We start from the raw sequence: 21,513 nt of genomic DNA, 5'->3' as shown, positions 1-21,513 counted from the left end.
TCTTGAACAGCAAAATAGTTTTGTTTATACAGCTTTCTAAAGTAATCATGTTGTGCGTTTGTTTTCTTCTTAGGCACAAACTGGAATACTATCATCATCCAAAAACTCCCTCATTTGAACTGTTAACTACCAATTAAAATTAAAACCCAAAACTGGTGAAGATTTGTAAGAAACAAGTTTTTATTTTAAACAGCTAACAAAAGGGCCTCTGAATTTGAACTTAGCATTACTTCTCCCTACGCCACTTCCTCGTTTCCTGGAAATTACCTAGGTCTTCTGTGGAGCAAAAATAGATTAATCTTATCGATTACCTTGCAAAGAGTAAAACCATAAAACTCACAATTGTTCAGATGTGAATTATCGTAGCACAGTTAAGCAATTTTTTAAAAAATAAAAAAAATTAAGTGTGAAGTATTCTGTAATAATTAGAGTAAATATTTTTGTTTGGAATACAAATTTTTGTTTGTGAAGACAGATGACAAACCATCCGTGAGGGGTTAAATGTTGATGCCTGTCAACCAGAATTTGAGCAGCTAAGTCACATAGACATGGTGATCAACGTGTGTTTGGTAGATGAAGAAAATGCATTCAATTAATGCATTATCACATACAATGAGACATTGAAAGGCACTGATATATTATTAGAGAATGCAAGTGGTAATGAAACATAATGTATTTTAGCTGTAATTACATAAATAAGTTGTCTGATTCAGACAAGAACAGTATCAGAAATGCAGTCTGCTTACAAATGTGACATGTAGCACACTTTACAAATGCACGGTTCAGTCACATTAATGTGACCACCACCTATGTTTGACATCAATGTATGATAACCATTCACAGATGGCGGTGGCAACACTAGCAGTGGAGGGTATTTAAAGTGTTTCGGGAGGAGACGCGGAAACCAGTGCGGCGATGGTCATAACACGTAAACTGTTAAAGTGGCACTGGTGCAAAATGGTGCTATCCAAAACCAGTGCCCAGGCAACTTTGTTGTGCCATGCGCCATAGATGACAGGTGTGAATGATGGGTGAAGAGATGTGTATGGGCAAGTAGATGTGAAACTGTTGAGCAACTGACCACCCAGATGAAACAAGGAGGCCTCAATAACCGATCGGTAAACATTGCTGCGTATAGGCCCTTGCAGCAGGTGCCTGGTTCATTCACCAATGCTGATTGCTGTTCATCAGTGACAGATGCTGGACTCTGCAAACCAGTTCCACAACTGGGTATCCACTGAGCAGTGACTGGTGGCCTTTCAGATTAATCACATTATAAGCTCCACTGAGCAGATGGCCATTGGCTTGTAGGGCCCTGCAACGATCATTGGAAGGGTCCAGGGTGGACGAGGGAGCGTCATGGTCTGGGGAATGTTTTCGTGGCATTCCCTAGATGATCTTGTCATTCTGGAAGGCACAATGGATCAACACAAGTACGCATCCTTGGGAACCACCGCGTGTGGTTTGCTTCTCCTCAGCATGATGGCATCTACCAGCAGGACAATGCAATGTGGCACACAGCTCGTAGTATACGTGGTTGGTTCGAAGAGCACCATGATGAATTTACCATACTCCCTTGGCCACCAAACTCCCTGGATTTAAACCCAACTGAGATTCTGTGGTACCACCTTGACTGTGCTGTTCACATTACGGATCCTCAACCATGAAACCTAGAACAGCTGGCCATGGCACCAGATGATTGTACATCCCTGTTGATATCTTACAGAGTATCACTGACTCTTCTTGCATGGACACAGTGCAAGATGCAGCTATTCAGGCTTTTGACAGATGGTCACAATAATGTGATTGGTCCATGTACACTATGCAGCACATTGCAGTAGAAACAAGTACACTTCAGATTATCTGTGGTTTTTGGTTATCAGTACAGTCTCAGGTCCACATTAACTCTGATAATCAGCAGTTAGCTGTACCTGAGAAGAGGTATGGATGGCAAAGGAGAAAGAGAAATGGGAGAACTCTGGAGTTGGAAGTACAATTTGTTTGACAATCTCTCTCTTTCATTACATTCTTTACCACCCAATTTCCACTTTATATCCACCTACACTGTCTAACAAAACGATGGTGCACCCAAGAGATATGGTTGGATTTTAATATAATTTTGTTCACATACATACCACTGGTGGGTATGTAAATGATTAGACCCAAAATTTTCTGTTATACATAGAATGGCCACTAGAGAGCATTAGTGTTGCTCATGTTCAGTGTTCAGACCTGGTGGGGTTTATAAGGGGAACGAAAAAAGTCAGATGTTGAGAGATCACTGTGAAGGACATGGAGACACAATGTGGGACAACTCTGTCAGCATCTGCCGGGGTTAGAAAGGGGCCTGATTGTGGGTCTCCCATTTTCCTGAATGGTGGAATTGTGCAATATCTAAATTCATGGGGCATTCGGATGTGACAGTGGCCTGATGTTAGATGGCATGGGAATATGAGGTTCTAGTTGACCACCTCAAGGGTGAATTGCCATGTAGTGTAGTGAGCACGTCATAACTCCTTCACACTTGCACCTGTCATTCATCTAAGAAAAGGAATGGACTCCCTGGAATATACTGTGTGTCAGCCCACACCATAAGTCGGAGACTAGGACAGGCATACTAGGGGATTATAGTCCCATGCATAGGTTGCCATTGAAACCACAAAACAAATGGCTGCGTTTGGACTGGTGCTCTGACCGGGATATATGGACTGCTGATGTATGTCATCACATTGTGTTCAGCGATAAACTGTGGGCCTGCATTACCCCAAACGACCATCTTTGGCGATTGTGGCAACAACCTAGGTAGCGGTCCCATTCTTATAATGTTATGGAGAGGAACAACATTGTTACTGCTGGTGTCACAGTTTCAGAAGCCACCAGGTATAACTTCAGGTTACAGCTGGTAGTGACTGAGGAAACTCTCGATGACACAACAGTACAGCAAAAATGTCCTCAAGTGTCACCTCTTGTGCAACTGAACTGTGGTGTCATTTATCTACAAGAAAATGCTCACCCACAAATGGCATCTGCCTCTATGGCGCTTCTCTGTGATGTTGAGATACTACCACGGCCTGCAAGACCCTCAGATCTTCCCTCAATGGAACATGTGTGGGACAAGTTCAAACCTCAACTCCTTGTCAGTGCCAGTATCCAAGATATCAAGGACCAGTTACAACAGCTGTGAGCCAGCTTGCCTCACAATGGCAAATGACACCCTTCCCAAGCAAATCAGTGTAAGCATCCAGGCCAGATGAGGTGAAATACTATATTGGTAAGTCTACTCATACTGCCATGTTCCTTATGAATTTGATTCAGTTTTGTAATCACTGAAATAATATCACATATCTTCTCAGGGGGTGAAGTTTTATTTTGTACCCTCCTCTCCTAATGGGTGCCCCCCCCCCCCCAACCCCCCTCTTTTCTTTAGGCAGTGTAAAGAAATCTGTGGGTGGAATTTGTTATGAGTCCAATGAAGGTGTTGTGGAACCCAGAGACAGGTCTATTGCATAATCACACTTCTGGGATACAATTTATCAGGGGAAAAAACCGAATAAAGTGCACTGAACTAAGAGCAGGTTACAGTGACAAATGAGGGTTTTCCATTTAAATCCAGTCATTCACTGGTAGGCTAATTTGCTGATTTCTTTCTCTTATAGACATGTAGAAAGTTGGTGCATAATCCTGCAGATGAAGCTGAACCATACCGGTGACAATGGAACAGTCATGTTCTACTTAAAACACCACCCATTCCATGTCAATGCTGAAACAATCTTTGAATAAATCTACTCCAATGTGCACTGTCACCTCACTTAATCCACAATTAAGATTATTTCAGTATTTTTGCCTTTGCAAACAAGGTTCAACATAAAACTCATCAACATTTGAAGATTTGTATCAACTGTTGATATAAGAAAAAGATTACAATTACTGTATCACATATTCGTGGTCTCATTTAAATAACAGAAAAGGTTATCACAAAAGCAGCTATATTTTGCTTTAATGCTTTAATTGAAATATAATTACTCTGATGTTTCTTTTGTAAACCAGTTCTGTAATGGAATGCATGAGAAATGTTCACAAAAATAATTCACTGCACTTTATTGTTTTACATGCATAAACAAAGCTCTTACGAGAAATCAGTGAGAGTCATTATACGGCAACTCGTGCCTGTATGTTATGAATAACATATTAAAAAAAACTATAGTTCAACACAAACAACTTTCTTGACTGGCACAGTCTGTATAAACAACAAATTGCCTCAGTATGTGTCATTTATCTGCTTCCTTACTTTTACCTGGCATTACTTCATATTCATCATACTTTGGAAATGATTCCATTCCTTTAACCTCTTTATCTAAAACACCAGGATCTTTCTTTCCTTCTTTTCTTGCAAGTTCTGCAGCATTTTTCTTTTTCATTTCCATAATGGCAACACTGCGCATAATTTCCTCTTCCATTGGTGGTGCTGTTCTTCGTCCTCTGAGCCATGCTTCCCATTCCGCTGGAATTTCTTGCTCAAAGTTATCTTTCACAGCTGGCTCAAACCAGCGTGAAGCTTTTCTCTTGCCAACACTTGGATTGGCCGGTATCTCGAAATATTTATTTCCTAAGTAATCTGTTCCTACTGGAGTTCCTCTTATCTGTCGTGGCTTTAGGGACTGGATGAAATTCTTGAATATCATGCCAATAATGCTTCTACCTTCTTTAGCCATCCCGTACCTGTTGTGGAGGAATATACATATATCGGCAATTGTACAAATCTACAGGCAAAACTTTACATCACATACAAGTTAACTTTATGCTACAGAAAAGATGAAAGTTTTATATTTTGTTTTCAAAAGTTATCATCACGGAGACCGCAACTACAAATAACTACCTGAAGTGCAGCTATTAAAATGCAGAATAGGGAACATTAGTTTGACAACTGCTACACTCAAATACTACCAAATTGAAACTAATGTTATATCAATGACTAATGTAGATGGACATAGCAGATGGAAAGGATTTCCCATGAAAGTAGTGCAAATTAATTTTTCAAATGAAAGCATAAAAAGCCTTTTTAGAATGATGAGACAGATTAGAAAGGAAGCAGAGACTTGGACTCGCCTGAGAGGGAGAAAGCGAATGGCTTTTATATATATGATGAGACTCTACACGAAAAGTTCTTGAATGAGCAGCTGGATTGCCATTCCAGACAAGAACAATATTTTAAGAACAGACAAGGGTTACATCAAGTGCACTGATGGACTCATGTAAAGAGGCTCATAAATGGAAATCTGAATAGATACACATTTAGCATTGTTCCACCAACAGCTTCATGTTTGTGGCGTATGAAGAATAACTATTATTTGATCTAAGTCACAAAATGAAGCTGTTTGCATCTGTGCAGGAGATCTGTGACCTTTGAAATGTATTAGATTATAAAAGTCAATGTCTTAGTCACATGCTGCTTTACTAAAACTGATCACTGATTTGCAGCCATTATCAGATCTAAAAATGATAAAATATAAACAAAAACATATCAACAGACTTGTAAAACAAGAGAATGGACTTATTAAATGCACAAATAACATGAACAAGTTACCTACTGATTACAGCAGTGACAAGAAGGTTCTGAGTCAATACATAGAAAAAACAGGTGCAGTGATGAAGTAAAAGTTACAATGACTGTCACTTGTGAAATACCACACACACACACACACACACACACACACACACACAACTGAAAGAGAGAGAGAAAATTATAGTAAAGTCCAATCATTCCAAATTATTAATTTGCAAATGCTTCTTGTGGAAGACAAAACTTATTTATTGCAAGTATTTTTCTTCGTTCTGTCACAGAGATGCTGCTACAGACTTCCTATCAAAGTATGGCAGCACCTGACTACAATATACGAATGGAATATCTTTAAACAAACTTGAAACAGCACATATTCATTCACTGACATGTTTTATTAAATCTATTTTCATAGCAAAATTAACTTCAACCCACTGTGACACAGCTCAGACAAAACTAAGCTAATCAACAAGTCCCATGCAGACAAAGCTGCTGAAGCAGCTCTATTGTTTTAACAATGGCAACAAGTGCAAGTGTTATTGAAGATAACATTTTAACTGATTGACAATTAGAAATCATACTTAAGAAATTAGTGCACCATGACGCACAGAGTAAAATCTTACAATCCATAATAAGATTTAATAAATTCACATACTTTCCAAACCAAGACTTGTATCATGAGTGTTTTTAACAATTAGTATTACAAATTCTTAATATTAGACATAATTAGATTGTAATTTTTCTTGCCGTCATTTGCGACCATTCCTTTTATATTTTACATCTTTTTCTGTACGTTTTTCTATTTCAATTTATATAAAAAATTCAAATTACCACACACATTTTTATCCATCAATTATATACTTGATATTATCAAATTATTGTAAAGTTGCTATTAAGGAAATCTGCACATAATCTGTTGAATAATAGTATGCGCAGAAAATCAAATGTGTTCATATACATTTACATGAATATTGGAATTTGATGTGCATCGTGTTGTTTAGTAAACTGGTGCATCATGACCCACAATTCATGGGTCTTGATAAATCTGTTACATTACACACATAGAGAGAGAGAGAGAGAGAGAGAGAGAGAGAGAGAGAGAGAGAGAGAGAGGTGTGTGTGTGTGTGTTTTTGTTTTGTAGACAAAAGTAACTTTTATATCTTTCTAAAATATGGCATAATCTGTATTTGTAAAAATAGATAATAAATTTAATATGTGTAAAAGCCATAAATCCACACATTTCATGCGTGCTGAGAGACTGTAATACAAAATGCAAGATAAAAATTCAAAGCTTAAAAACAATTTAAAAAGTACTTTAAGGCTGTATTTATACAGTTGGTTCATAAAGGTATCATATGAAAAGCAGTACAGCCCATCTAAGCTGACACACAACTTTACATCTGGCAACATAAAATGGAGCCATTATACTAAAAGTAAGACAATTTAAAACAAAAACTTGAAAGCATGAATTATAAATGTAAGTTTATCTGAACAAAAATGTAAGAGAGTGAATAGTGAAAGATGGAATTGAAAATGATACAGCATAACACGCAGCACACTAATTTGTGAGATTCTATGAGACACACCCACATCAAATCCACATAGCGAATTAACAACCATGGTACACAGGTCAGCCCGAGTTTGGTTTCTACATAGTTTCCAGCACTCATTTAGGAAAATTCTGGGCTGATTCCCAAATTATGCCTCAGAATACGAAACAAAAATTGTTAAAATATGATAACACACAGAGCAAAGTTTACACAATTCCCTGGCAGATGGAGCACATGTTGATGACTGTGGTGTCACGAAGAGCTTTCAGTCACAAAGTTTATTAGTAAAAGTCACCAAAATGTGAAAAAAATGAAGCCTGTACAAGACAGGATAACACTAGGGGAAAAGAAAGACAGAAAAATACATATTACAGAATATATTCAAAACGTATAAAAGTTACTCCTCTCTCCATCTTTTAATGCATGTGTTACATGCATGTATGTATGTATAAATACAATGGCAAAGAAAATTACTACACCTGGAAAGACAACGTCAATTTGGAACTGATGATGGCCACATGCCACTGGGAGATAGTAGATGTAATGATAATGGTTCAACATTGTCCACCAACAGACAGTGTAGTGGCTTACCTATCAGAGCACCATCTGTGTCTAATCTTTAATAGGGAATGCTCACAGCCAGAGGGCTCATTACGGTGCAAACATTTGAAGTCAGCTGGCAACCACATCACAGAGATGCACTCATGCTTCCTACAACCGAGCGAGTGAGCTTGAAAGGAGCCAAATTGTGGCCTTTTGAGTGGCAGGATGGTCCTTTCGGAGAATTACCACATGAGTTTTGGACACGCTGTGACAGTTGTGCAATGATGTTGGTATCCTGTGAACATTCACACACCCATAGATGATGTTCCGGCTGTCCACATAGTGTAGATGTCTGCCAGGATTGCCATATTGTAAGAGCAGCAGTGGCAGATCACACAGCTACCACAGCACAGATACGAGGGCTTGTGAGCCCACATGTGCCAACACGAACTGTTGCAAACTGATTATTAGCAGTGGGACTACGGGCACATACGCTTATAGCCCTTCTTCCACTCATGTCAAGGCACCAACATGCACGGCTTGACTGGCGCTGTAAATCACTTGGATGACAGATTGGTGTGCCGTGGTCTTCAGCGATGACAGCAGATTCTGCCTGCAATATAACTTATAGTCATTTGCGCACATGACATATACTTGTCGAACGCTGTCTCATAGAGTGCACTGGTTGGCAGATACACTGGCCCCATCACAGGCCTTATTTATAGTCTGTGGTGTGATAAGCTACAACTCTCGTTCATTTTTGGTGTTTCTGGAGAGGTGCTTGGTATTTGCAGAATATTGTTAGACCCGTTCTTGCAACACAAAGGTGATGCATTGTTCCAGCAGGGTAATACTCCCCCACACACTGCCTGTGAAATTCAACATGCTCTGCAAGATGTTCAGCAACTTCCCTGGCCAGCACAATCTCTGAATTTGTCTCCAATCGAGCACATATGGGATATGATGGAACGAGAAGTGACTCATGTGCCTTATCAACCAACAACTCCTACAGATCTACATGAACAAGTCGAGCAGGCATGGCATAATGTATCCCACAATAGTATTCTTTATCTTTACATCATCCGGATGCCAGAGTCAGCTTCTGTACTGCCACCTGTGACAGCTACATAACATACTCATATGGGTGTTTCAGCATGGGTTGATAACAGATATCACAGAACTTCGCACAATTGATTTTCTCCAGATGCAAGATTTCTCGGCATGGTGACATCCCCTGGCCTTCCGCCTACCCCCAGATCTCACCCTCTGCGACTTTTTCCTTTCTGTTTATCTTAAGTGAAAAGGGCACGTCACGAAGACACAAACCCTCAAAGCTTTGAAAAATGCCATCGGAAATGAAACTGAAACCATAGCAGATGACATGTTGCAGCACCTGGTGATGAACTTCAAGTACTGCCTTAACAAACGACTTGCCAGTGAAGATCGACATTTGTATGACACTATTTTCTATCCTCGATCTGTTTTCCTTCTGTTAATAAAATTTTTGAAGTTGCTCTATACATTGTGCTTACTTTCAAACATGTAGGATCAAAAGTGAAAATTTCACAAGATTTTAAAATTCATCTGTTTCACATCCATCAGCCTGTCTTTCAATTGTCTGTAACAGGTACTTTACTAGTAGCAATTATTGTAACCTTTACTTTATCTTTAAATTTGCAATCTCTACTCTTGATCTTTTATCTGTTGACTGTGTGCCTCCATCTCCCTCACGTACTCACTAGGTATATAACTCTGCTTATATTTTTGATTTGTGTGTTCTCACTTATAGATCTGATGGTGGTTGCAAAGCCAAACAGGTAATCTTTTTTAAGTAGTGTGTGACCACGACATTGGATTTTATAATCTAATTTGATGTTTGTCCTTATACTTCAAAAGTTGAGTACCACTATGATTTTTTATGCTAAGTCAGACAGCGAGTTCACATCTGTATAATGCCATTTGCATATGCATATTCTTTATTGAAAGATAAGCTTTAAAACATCTCATGACAAAAACGACTCTCGTCCACTTGCCCATTCCCCTTAGTGTCTAACGGTAGTAAACTCATAAGTAACTGTTAGACCTTCCTTGAACAAGAAAGGCCACTACAATTTTTGATTTACTGCTATAAAAATTGGGCAAATTAAAAAGAATCTGATGATAAAGTGGTGCAGCTATGGATGTTTGTGCAACTTGAAAGCCCATAATAATACATACCACATAAATTTCTGACACTGATGATGGAGTCTGGATAATACAATAAAAGCAGAGGACATACTTCCACCAGACACAATTATGAGAATTATGATCAGTTATCTAGCTTCTGAGTAACGGTTACTGATTACCTCCTCCCTGCACGGATTTTAATCGAATGTTTCCCAAACATCAAACAATAACTATCTGCAAAATTAAACAAAATATGGTGCCTTACCTAATACATTGCCACCACTATGACAATTCTGACAGCTCCACCTCATCCAAGAGACATGACAACCACCGTTTTCCATCTTGTATTATCAACATCTCTTGCTTGTTCTGATTGTGTGGTAACCAAGGTACTGTGCAACATCTCTAATCTATGCTTCAGGCAAATCTAGTGAAGACGCATAGTCTACATAAAATGCATTCCAACAAACTCGTGGCATACTTGTCCCAACTGCAGAACAATTGAACATGGGCATTACACACTCTACTACTTATGCATGGTTGGTCCCCCCATCCTTAGTAAATAAACTCTATTGTCATGATAGTAAGGTTGGTGATGAGGGGGTTCCATATCGTCCATATGTGTAGTAGCTCAAAAGAAAGTTTAAAGCACTGCAGTAAGTTCATTTACAGTAAATTGGAGTGCTAAATAAGATCACATTGTGGGTACTTAATGCACCAGTCAATTTATCCACAACCTCCAACAGTAAGCCTCTCTCACCCACTACATTTCCCTCACAATTGGCAAAACTAGCAGGAGGAGAGTGCTTCGCCAAAATATATTTGATCAATAACTTTTTTACAGCTTCTGCTCTACAAAGCCTCACAAAATGTAATGGTGTAAACACACTGTTTACATATAACACTACGAGCACTTAGCTTTTGGTTTAGTCAGTGCACCAGTTACGTTTCAAACATATTTAGTACAGCTCACTCACTCAATGGAATCCTACATTATCTAGCTGGCTGAGATAATTCTAGCAGGTAGCTCCATGCAGGAACATACTGTCAATCTAAGGAGACTATTGACAAATCTAAAACAACTGGGTCTAAAAATCAAATTGAAGAAATCTGAATTTTCCCTAACTAGCACCAATTACTTAGGTCACATACTATTTAAGAAAGGCATTCAGCTGAAAAAACAGTACTCGACTGCAATTAATAATTCGTTCCCTCTGAAAAACATAAAAGGACAGTTATCCTTCAGGGAAAACAAATAATTCATACCCTGTGGCAGGATGTACATATCTGTTAATTAGCTTTCCAGAGAGGTGTTCTGTTCAATCAGGAAAGAGAATATGACAAAGCATTTTATGCACTAAAGAATAATTTAAGACCTGTGTCATGGCTGGCAACATTTCCTTTCGGAAAGCTCATAACCAGGGTGTTTAAGTACAGTGTTAGAGCTGTGTTAGTGCCGAAATATACCTATGCATCAAAGCGGCCTATCACGTTTGCATCCAAAACATTAATTTTGATGGAGCTAAACAATCTGCACGTTGAAAAGAATGCCCTAGTCATTGCTAACACCTTTAAAAAATTAAATGTTTTTCAATACAAGACTGAATTCCACTTTGGAACACACAGGTGGCTTTCAGAAAAACTCGTTCAAAGATTACAGAGGGATGTCCTCATGAGAGCTACAACAAACCTAAGAAGCCTAGCAAACGAACATGAATGCACCAACATGACAGCCAGAGTGCTCCAGACTGGACATCTGGTATCCAACTTGGACAGATACCAGCAATGGTCATCGCTACATGCAGATTCACTGTCAACACTGATCTGATGGCACTGAACTTGCTCGGCATCAGAGCCAGTGGCACACTCAAAGGACAAGCAATGAGGAGCCCCTTTCACAGAGGCAAAGGCAGCAGGTGCCACATCCACAGCCATCACTGCAGTAGCTGCTGCCTCCACTCCAACATCCAGCATCTATATACGCCTGGGCCAAATTGGGAACACCAGTGTCAAGATGAGGCACACTGGCACCAATCAGTTGGCTTTCAGATGACTTCACACGTTTCACACACCGTGGTACCACTGCGCCTGGAAAAACTGTTGGTTCACATTTGCCTGATGGTGAAATTTTACTGAGGTTGCCAATCATCCCAGATATCGTCACAGTGCTGATGCGACCCAAAGACTTAGGCAGGATGCTTCCATCGTGCTTAGTGATTTGAGCTGGCTTTACGATGGAGCTATCACAGGATGGAGCATTTCTGGCCCTACACACAGGCTACAGCAGACAGACCACTCACAGCTCAACCAGATGACAATGCATTTAGTAGTGCCATTTATTATGTTGCAAGAGTTTGTGTGTTTTTTGATCATCAGTGAAATTTAATTAACCTGTAATTTAGTTTACCACTGCAGTTGCTTTATTCACTCAATTCACATGACCGATGCTGTCTACTTGTCTTTCTAAGTGAGTCCCTGACTGATTAGTCAGTAAAACTGTTCTTTATTTTACAGTTTGTACTAGTAGGAAATGGATAGGGATAGTGCTTGTTGTATGGGGACACAGGTGAATTGGCCACTGTCTGGAAACAGGCAGAAGCTGCATTGCCACGATCAATAGGCCTCAAGCTTCTGCCCCATGCTGCATCAATGTTCAGGCACCAGTGGTGACAGCAGCAAAATCTCTGGTAACACCGTCACTGCATCTTCAAATGTGCACCATTTGAACACTTCCTCCTGATTCGAGGTTGAGTGAGAGACCATCATGGGTTCAAGTATTCTTCAGCAGAAGCCAAAAGTGGGAACTGGCCATGCATCTGCCCCTTACACCTTAGCAACATGTACAAGATGCTGCACTGTGTCGATAACACATCTGAGCCGTAATAGTATGGTTCACTTGTTGTGCCAGTGGTAGATTTTCCTACTATATCCAACAATCACAGAGGGTGGGTTTGTTGGTCATTGGGAGCTCCATCATAAATGCTGATGATGAAGTCCCACATAGAAATAGCAGGCAAGTTAGGGAAATAATCCATCTACTATCAGTATGCTTGCTAGGAGATCCTGTCCAGGCTGAACCAGCTGCAGCTAGTGGAAAATGTCGACACAAATGACCCTTGCCCTCTGGGTTCTGAGGTTGTCCTTGACTCCTTCAGGTAGTTGGCTGTATTAGCAAAGGCAGCTACCATCACATGTGGAGTGTAAGCATGGTTCACCATATGCTGCGTCACATTCGAAATCACCCTGGTCCTCTTGTTTGGTGCTGGCTGGAAAGCCTAAGCCAGAGGCTCAGAGGGTTTTGAAACGATCTCAAATGTAAATTTTTCAACCTCTGATATCAGGAAGAGAACTGTAGAGTCCCCTTAATAGGTCAAGAATGCATTATACAAAGGAAGCAGCTACTCAGGTAGCACAGTACATGTGGCATGCACATAGGTTGGAAAGCAGCTATTCGGGTAACACGGTGCATGTCGCAAGTACATGACTTTTTTTTAAGTTACAGGAAACCCTCCTTAGGGTCAATGATAAAGTGCCTGCCAAAATTGAAAGACAGATCCACCATCTTATTTTCAGAGGAGAATTTTAGACCTTGCATTGGAAATATGAAATGATAATGTGTTATTAGTAAACTACTTGAGTATCCATGGAAAGTCCAAGAATTAGTCTCATTTATCAAATGTATAAGAAACAGAAAGTGGGCTCAAACAGGAAGTGAAAAACAGCAAAATACTAAATTCAGATTGGAATATACCACACCACAATCTATCAAGAATAGCCTAGGCATCAAAGGTGACAGCATAATTTTTTCCGTACAGAACTCTGTAATGTGCAGTGAGATTATAACACATTCCTAAGTCTGTATAAAGGTACGCATCAAGCGTGGGTCGAAAACAGGAATCGTGTGCTTTTATAGATCACCTGCATCTGAAGCTGGAGTGGCCGAGTGCTTCAGAGACAACTTGGAGAATATCACGAGTAAGTTTCTTGATCATGAAATTGTAGTAGAGGGCATTTCAACTTGCCAGTTATACAGTGGAAGAATCATGCAATTAAAACTGATGTCAGAGAAAGGGATTCACGTGGATTCGTTCTGAAGGTCGTATCTGAAAATTACTTCAGGCAGATAGTTAAAGATCCAATACCTGTTGGCAATGTCTTAGACCACCTAGTAATTAACAGATCCAAACTTTCTGAATCAGCTAATATCAAGGAAAGAATCAGTGATCAAAAGGTTTGAGAGAAACAATGACTACTGGAAAAGAAATATTAAAAAAGGTAGGAAGACATTTTTAGTGAAAAAGAGTGATAGGATACAAACTGCAGAGTTTCTAAGTGGTCAACAAACAAACATTCAGCTCTGAGAACGAACACGTAAAGCACAACTCAAAAGCAATGTAAAATACTCCTTAGACAAGTATGTACCCAGCAATGTTGTGAGGGGTGGAAAAACCGCACTGTAGTTCAATAACAATGTAGGCAAGAGAACAATCTACAATTTGGAGTCAAAGCCTAGTAGACAAACAGACGATGAACAAAACCATAACTAGCATGAGGAAAGTGATGCGAGAAGTATTCGATGAATTTTGCAGAATGAGCTGACTAAAAACCCTAAAAAGTTTTGGGCTTATTGTATAATCAACAAACACATCAAAGTCATCTCTTTAGTTGCTCAGTGGCCATGCTTTGATTTAGACAGAAGATAACAGAGAAAAAGCCAAAATAATGAATTCAGTATTCTGAAATTGTTTCACTGCAGAAGAATGTAATATGGTCTCTTGTTCCAATTGTTGCACGAATGCCAAAATAGAAGATACTGACACAGATGATAGCAGAATAAAACACAAATTAAAATTGCTCAAAAGTGCAAAAAGCAATTGGACCAGAGGAGATATGTGTAAATTTCTGCAGAGATTATACAAAAGAACTTCCTCCCCTTCTAGCAGCAGTTATCATAGGTCACTGGAGCAACAAAAGGTACCTACTGATTGGAAAAGTGCAGATCATTCCAGTTTCCAAGAAGGATGGTCAGAAAGGCACACACAACTGAGCAGCTCACAGAAGCACAATGTTAAGTGCCACAACCATGTATGGGACGAAGGACCTAACTGCCGCTGTCCAGTTAAATGTTTTGAGAAAGTAGGTGAAAGCAATGTGAGGCAAACATTCAAAAAATTCCAGGAAATTGGTGACTTTGATGTTCAGTATGCATCTGGCTACCAATCTAAGAAATATATGAAAGTGGAAGGTGAATTCTGAACACCCACCATCTTTACTCATCAGTGAGACATTACATCTTGATATTTAGCACAAAGTTAGTTTCAGGAAAAGCGGGAAGCAAAACAGACTTGTTATTCTTTGATTAAAATACGATAAACCCAGACTCACTTGAAGGAAGAAGGTTGCTCACCTTCTGTCTCTCTCAGATTACATCCCACCTGTTTATCAAGGATTATTCTTGTCACTAAAACCAACATGTTTGGACACTGGGCACATCTGTGATGAGAGTGATCAAGTACTTTCAAGCAATGAGCTATACATACGCAGCTCGTGGTCTAGTGGTTAGCGTTGCTGCCTCTGAATCACTGGGTACTGAGTTCGGTTCCTAGCTAGGTTGGGGATTTTCTCTCATTCGTGACTGTAGCTAGATTGGATTGTGTGAAAATTGGACTGTGTCACAACTGTACAGGTGCTGATGACCGCACAGTTGAGTGCCCACAAACCAATCATCATCATCATCATCATCATCATCATCATCAATGAGTTATACAGTAAAGGCTTCTAGTAATTCTGTGTAAATGTTACCATGTGATTATCTATCATTATGTTTCGTTGTCAATGTTTGTGATTTGGACAACACAATGATATATCCACTACAGTAATGAGCATATTTTTGTATTTTTAACATGTTATAGTCTGTTTCCTGTTCTTTTTATGTGTTTAAGAAGAATAAACATCTCAAAAGCCATTCAGAACAAAATGGATGTTAGAATTAAATTACCAGATTTGTGGTTCAATTGCAAACTCCAAACACCGAATTTTGCACTTACCATTTTGTTACCCTGAGCAGCTCAATTATAGGCCTATGGGGTTGATTTCAATCTGTTGTAGAATTATGGAGAAGGTTTTGTGCATCCACAAAAGAAGCTACACAACACTTATGTTTGACTGACTCTCTAGTGTTATTCATCAGTTTGGAAGAGCATTACAGAGATGTTTAACAAACCCCAGTGGTAGATGTTAAAGGTGAAGTGTTCTGCATTTCATCACCATCAGCAATATTTTCTTGCAATGCAAGTAGTCACGACAGACTGATCTGTATCACAGACCAATGGCTAAGTTACACTGAAAGGTAATAGTGAGTTTATAAAATGGCAGATACAACACGAATCCACCTCTGTTTTGCACTGCACATTTCACAGTTATATTTAAAACCACAGTTTCCCACTGAGGTCTAATCTTTTGAAGATTTCAGTAATATAGGGCATCAACAATTAGAACATTCAATTTTCCCAAATGCCCCAAGACTTTGACAGTTAAAATACATATGACTGTACATCATAGTTGCCACAGTGATAAAGTATTGCTTACTGATAGTTGCCTTACCAACAGCATCATTGGACAAATGGTTCCAAGCTAATAAACTGCAGTTTAATTACAACAGCCCGTGCAATAATGACAACTGTGCATGTCAGATTTGTTTTCATTAATTTGAATTTAAAGTAAACATATGAGAAAAATCATTAATTAGATAAGCGACTTCAAAGCAGAGCTTTCCTACTTTTTGCCTATCTGTTCAGTAAATATTATGATGCATGTAGCTATTGCTAACTTTGTTTTTGTCATTTTCTGGGAGTCATTTAATACATTTGATACTGCTAATGGGCAATGCCCAAATTATCAAATCGATTTTTGTAACAATACGATGCAATCAAGTACCAGTACTTTCCAAATACTGCACTGAAATGGTAAATGGAAATTTATATGGTTATTTTAATTATTCAAGCACAAACGTAATTATATTTACTAATGTCCCAGCATGGCACTCTCTTCACAGTACAAATCTGTTTATTAATATGCCCATTGCTCTGTAATATTTATGTTCAAGGACATGAGAAACTTGCTTGTACTTTTACTTGACAGACATAATATTGGCTAAGATTTAGTGTTATGCTTAACAATGACAGCTAGAGTGTCATGTAACAGAAACATGTAGAGATATTCTTGCATATGGTACAATCGAATGTGGCGACAAGCAAAAGTAAATGGCAGGATACGATGATGGACTGGTAAAATACAAGGAACTAAAACCTACGACAGGCAATTGCTTATAAAATGCCTACAAAGTTTGCCTACATGTGATACCATTCTTGTATGGAGTGTGAATCAACACTGATCAATGATGGGTAGCAAGCAATTATATGCATAAAAAAAGGGAGGGGGGAGGCAATGTTAACAGTCAAGAGAGAGAGCCCAGAAAATGCTGTAAAGGCCAAGATTGCTGGCACTGGAAGATGCCTACTATTTAGAAAATTCCCAACAGCTGACACTGAAACCATGACACATGCTTCATGCCTCAATCTCTGAGAAGGGATGTGGAAAATAAACTGAGACCTGTGAAATCTTGAACAGGACCACAAGCTGTATAACTTACTGTAGGCCTCCTCCATGTGAGAGGATATCTCAAATGTTCAATGATGGCTACATAAACAACTTTTAAAAATTAAAGACAACTCCAATGACATGATTCCAGAGGTCTTGAGATTGCTACAGTGACTGGGAATATTTTCTGGTGCGCACTACACCGAAAATAATTGTATGGTTTTAATTACCAACGTCTCCATTGATAGAACCTCCGAACAGAATGAAAGCCAGAATTTAAAATTTAATTGCTTCTGCACATGCAATAGGGCTACTCTGAACACACGATATTTTCTCACCTCATACAGATTTTTTTTCTTTCACGAAGATATATCAGAGCTCATGGATTTGAAGCACCAACTTACACATAACTGTGCAAGTAAACACTACGAAGAAGACTGGGGCAACAGGATCTTAAGAAAGAAAGGAAGGCCACACGGCGGGAATAAAAGAAATATGGACACAAAAGAAGGTAGATGCCCACTTCTATGTAATTCGCGTAGTTCTTATGAGTTTATTCGCTTACAATAACAATCATTTAATGTATAAAATGAATGGTACGAGTTGAGTCGGAAGTATTTTGTCTAAAATTGTATTTGATAAAATGCTTCATTTGTGGTGCTGGGAACTTGTCTACTGGGCTGCAAGATATTTTTTTCTATATTTTTAACTTATTTTGGTACAAATATGAGAATCACAATTGTACGTTATTGTACACAAACTACAACACGGTGAGGCCACATGAAATTGTGTGGAAGAAAGAGAAAAGAACATCACATCACACTGCTAAGTCTAAAATGTCAATACATTTACGTTTTCATTGCAGACTCAATAAGTCAAAAGTTTCGTATTTATATCCGACTAACTGCATTTACTCTCTCATTCCCCATGGTCACAGAAAACTGAGCGTTCCACACTTATAAATTGAATATTTCTGCCTATCGCTTTCAATTATCCGCAGTACATCTATTCATTCCCAAACTTACTGCCTTCTAAGTCACTTGTTTGTCCACCAATGCTGCAAGGATTATTTGTGCACAACACACATGTCGTCTGCTTTCTGCTTATCAGAAAGAAAGTCTTTCCTTTATTCAGTTTATTGTTTTTTTTTCCACTTCGGTTAGACACCGTTCAGTCATTGCTCCATAGTAATATCTTTGTTCAATCAGTATCCGCTTCTTTATAGTGTAGTTTGGCTTTCCCTGTTCCTTACTGTTTACTATTAAACTTTGTATCTTTATCTGTCCAATACATATAAATTCTATTATCTCCTTGTACGTTTTAATATTGGGTTCAGAATGTTAACTGACATTGGTTGCGGGATTCTTGATAACAAATGCTAAAAGCTTATTCCTTGACTCACTATATTTTCGATTTTGAAATAATACATGGTTCGTGTCTCCCTGTGTAGTATCCTCATGTTAAGCGTTAATTATTTTCTGTGTCTTGTAATGTGTTTTTATATATGTTCCATGCAATAATGCTGATATAGTTACTCTGTGTCAGTCAGTTGTTTTCATATCCGAACATGCTGTAGTGCTGTACAGAAGTGAAGGATATATTAAAGTGTTCTCCTTTATATACCACAAAATAGTTACTTATCTTTAGAACAAGAATTTATCAAGAGGTTATGGGCCCAGAACGATTCTCTAAGCTTGCCCAGATAAACGCAAGTACAAAACTAGATATCAAACTATCGGTCTGTTATTTTTAAAGGAGCGCACAAGTAAATGAGTGACGCATTGCATATCAGTAAATATCAGAAGTAGCATCAATCGGCAAATTAGTGTCACGAAAATTGAACTCGTGAAAACTTTGTTAATCGTCAAAGTAAAGTCAGTAATGTGTATTAACTTCACAGACAGAGTTTTTACCCTTTACCAATCGATTCTATCAAGTAACAATTGGAAATTTTGTTAGAGGATCATCACGGAAATGTTAACTGCGTTTCTTGGCGATTCAAACTTGACATTAACGTCAAAGAAATTGTATTCAGTAGCAACCGGAGAGGAAATTAAACCGACAGGAGGAGAAACTGATCAACATGTAAAAGCTTGGATTGAGAAAAATCTTGAGGCACAAATTTTTATAGGTTTAAATGTCAGTAGCAACATAACCAGGAGAATAGCAAACTGCAAGTCTGCTAGTCAAATGCTTAAAAAATTAGAAACGCCAAATGGCGAGAAATCAGATTTGACAATTGAAGGTTTGCAGAGAAATTTCTTCAGTTACAAATACGATATGAGTAAGTCTGCTATTCAAAACTGTATGCATATTCAAGAATATGCGGAAGATTTAACAGCGGAAGGCGAAGATGTGAAAAAGAGCTGGATTGTGTCGCGAATTCTTGGGATGTTACCGCCGAAACTTCACCACTTCCATACTGCATGGGATAATGTAGCGGCAGTTGACAAAAATCTTGACACATTGTTTGAACGTTTGCGTCTGGAGGAAAATAGGTTAAATGAGACAGAACCGGTAAGCACGTCCCACACTAATGCATTTATCTGAAACAAAGTAAACAATTTGTCAACGCAGGGCAGCAGGAAACGCCTAAAGTTCAATGTTTCAAATGCGGCAAAAACGGGCATGTAAAGAAACACTGCAGAAATAAACCATGTGCCAAACATTTAGTATACTGTAGAGAGAATTATTCATGTAACATCTGCAAACAAAAGGGTAATTTTGCCAGGGAAAGTCCAAGTCCAAAGTTAGAAACAAGAAAAGCGACAAACTTGACAGCAAAGAATCAAACGGTTACAAACATAAAGCACTGGTCACTGTTGGATTATCTATTGCCAATATAAATTAAATAAATTTCAATCGGGTCGAGAGAACATTTGGTACCAAGACTGTGGTGCCAAAGAGCGCATAACATTTAGAATGAACTGGTTAATAAATTACGAAAATTAAATCACTGAACGAAAGTGTTAATTGGTGATGCAACCGAATTAGAAGCTTTAGATGGAGAACGGTGGTATGATGTAGTTCTGGAGAATGTTCTGTATGTACCGAACAGAAATTTTAATTTACCTTCTGTTCAAATGTGTGTGAAATCTTGTGGGACTTAACTGCTAAGGTCATCAGCGCCTAAGCTTACACACTACTTAACCTACATTATCCTAAGGACAAAAACACACACATGCCCAAGGGAGGACTCAAACCTCCACCAGGACCAGCCGCACAGTCCATGACTGCAGCGCCTCAGACCGCTCGGCTAATCCCGCGCTGCTTACTTTCCATTACTCAAGTCCTAGACAAAGGCTATGTTCAGACTGCAAATGCAGATCTCTCAGTTTTGAAAACCGCTGACAATCTGGAAACTGTAGGAATAGGTCGATGTGAATGACAGCTGTAAAAAAATGTTGTTTCATACAAAAGAATTTAACAAATGTATGACAGCAATCTCAATTAAAGTGAAAAGTTAGCACATCAAAATGCCACATATGTCAGGGATGTACTAAAAACAAATGGTTTTGATTATATTGATGACTTTAAATGAATATGTATGTGTTGGTTGCATCTATGGCAAGCAACATCACAAATCTCATCTGATAAATACTAAAGTTGCTGAAAATATTTTGGATGTAATTCATGTTGACTTGTGTGAAATGAATCTCATGTCGTTAGGAGGAGCAAGATATTTCTTGTTGTTTAAAGACTATTTTTCCCATTTCCGAACTGTTTATTTTCTCAAGACGAAAAAAAGATGAAGCTGTTTGCAAATTAGAAACTTTCATGAAATGTCCCATGGTTGGGCCTTATTCTACTTAATGTGGATGTTGCTTGTCAGGGTCCAAAAACGTACCCAAAGCAAGGTCGTTTCAGAATTCGTGTTGTATTTGCATATAGTCGCCTCCTTTGTATCGTGAGCTCTGCGTCCATTCATCCTGATAGGATTGGAATGCTCTTTTCCAAAAAAGTTCTCCGTGTTCCTTAAAGGGAAGCTTTACATCTAATGGTTTCCCGTTGCTGGTAGCCAGCTTTGCCAATTGATGTGCTTTTTCATTGCCTGGGATTCCACAACGGGCTTTCGCTCACGTAAAGGAAATTTGTTT

General features: G+C 38.7%; 1 protein-coding gene across 8 annotated transcripts; it reads right to left on the bottom strand.

Moving 5' to 3' along the window:
• Window positions 1-3,969: 3,969 nt before the first annotated feature.
• LOC124804071 (NADH dehydrogenase [ubiquinone] 1 alpha subcomplex assembly factor 2) lies at window positions 3,970-18,583 on the bottom strand. 8 transcript variants are annotated; one of them, XM_047264726.1, is made up of 2 exons: window positions 18,442-18,583; window positions 3,970-4,719 (listed from the first exon to the last, which is right to left on the bottom strand). In XM_047264726.1, the coding sequence occupies exon 2, from the start codon at window positions 4,710-4,712 to the stop codon at window positions 4,269-4,271; it is 444 nt and encodes a 147-aa protein (XP_047120682.1). In that variant the 5' UTR covers window positions 4,713-4,719; window positions 18,442-18,583; the 3' UTR covers window positions 3,970-4,268. The 8 variants fall into 8 exon arrangements, with proteins under 8 accessions (XP_047120682.1, XP_047120679.1, XP_047120680.1 ...); XM_047264723.1 differs by lacking the exon at window positions 18,442-18,583 and adding an exon at window positions 18,269-18,417; XM_047264724.1 differs by lacking the exon at window positions 18,442-18,583 and adding an exon at window positions 17,755-17,868.
• Between the last annotated feature and the right edge of the window lie 2,930 nt (window positions 18,584-21,513).

Source organism: Schistocerca piceifrons, chromosome 1 (genome assembly GCF_021461385.2).
Source record: "Schistocerca piceifrons isolate TAMUIC-IGC-003096 chromosome 1, iqSchPice1.1, whole genome shotgun sequence".
Lineage (NCBI taxonomy): Eukaryota > Metazoa > Arthropoda > Insecta > Orthoptera > Acrididae > Schistocerca > Schistocerca piceifrons.
This window is presented reverse-complemented; position numbering and strand designations above follow the sequence as displayed.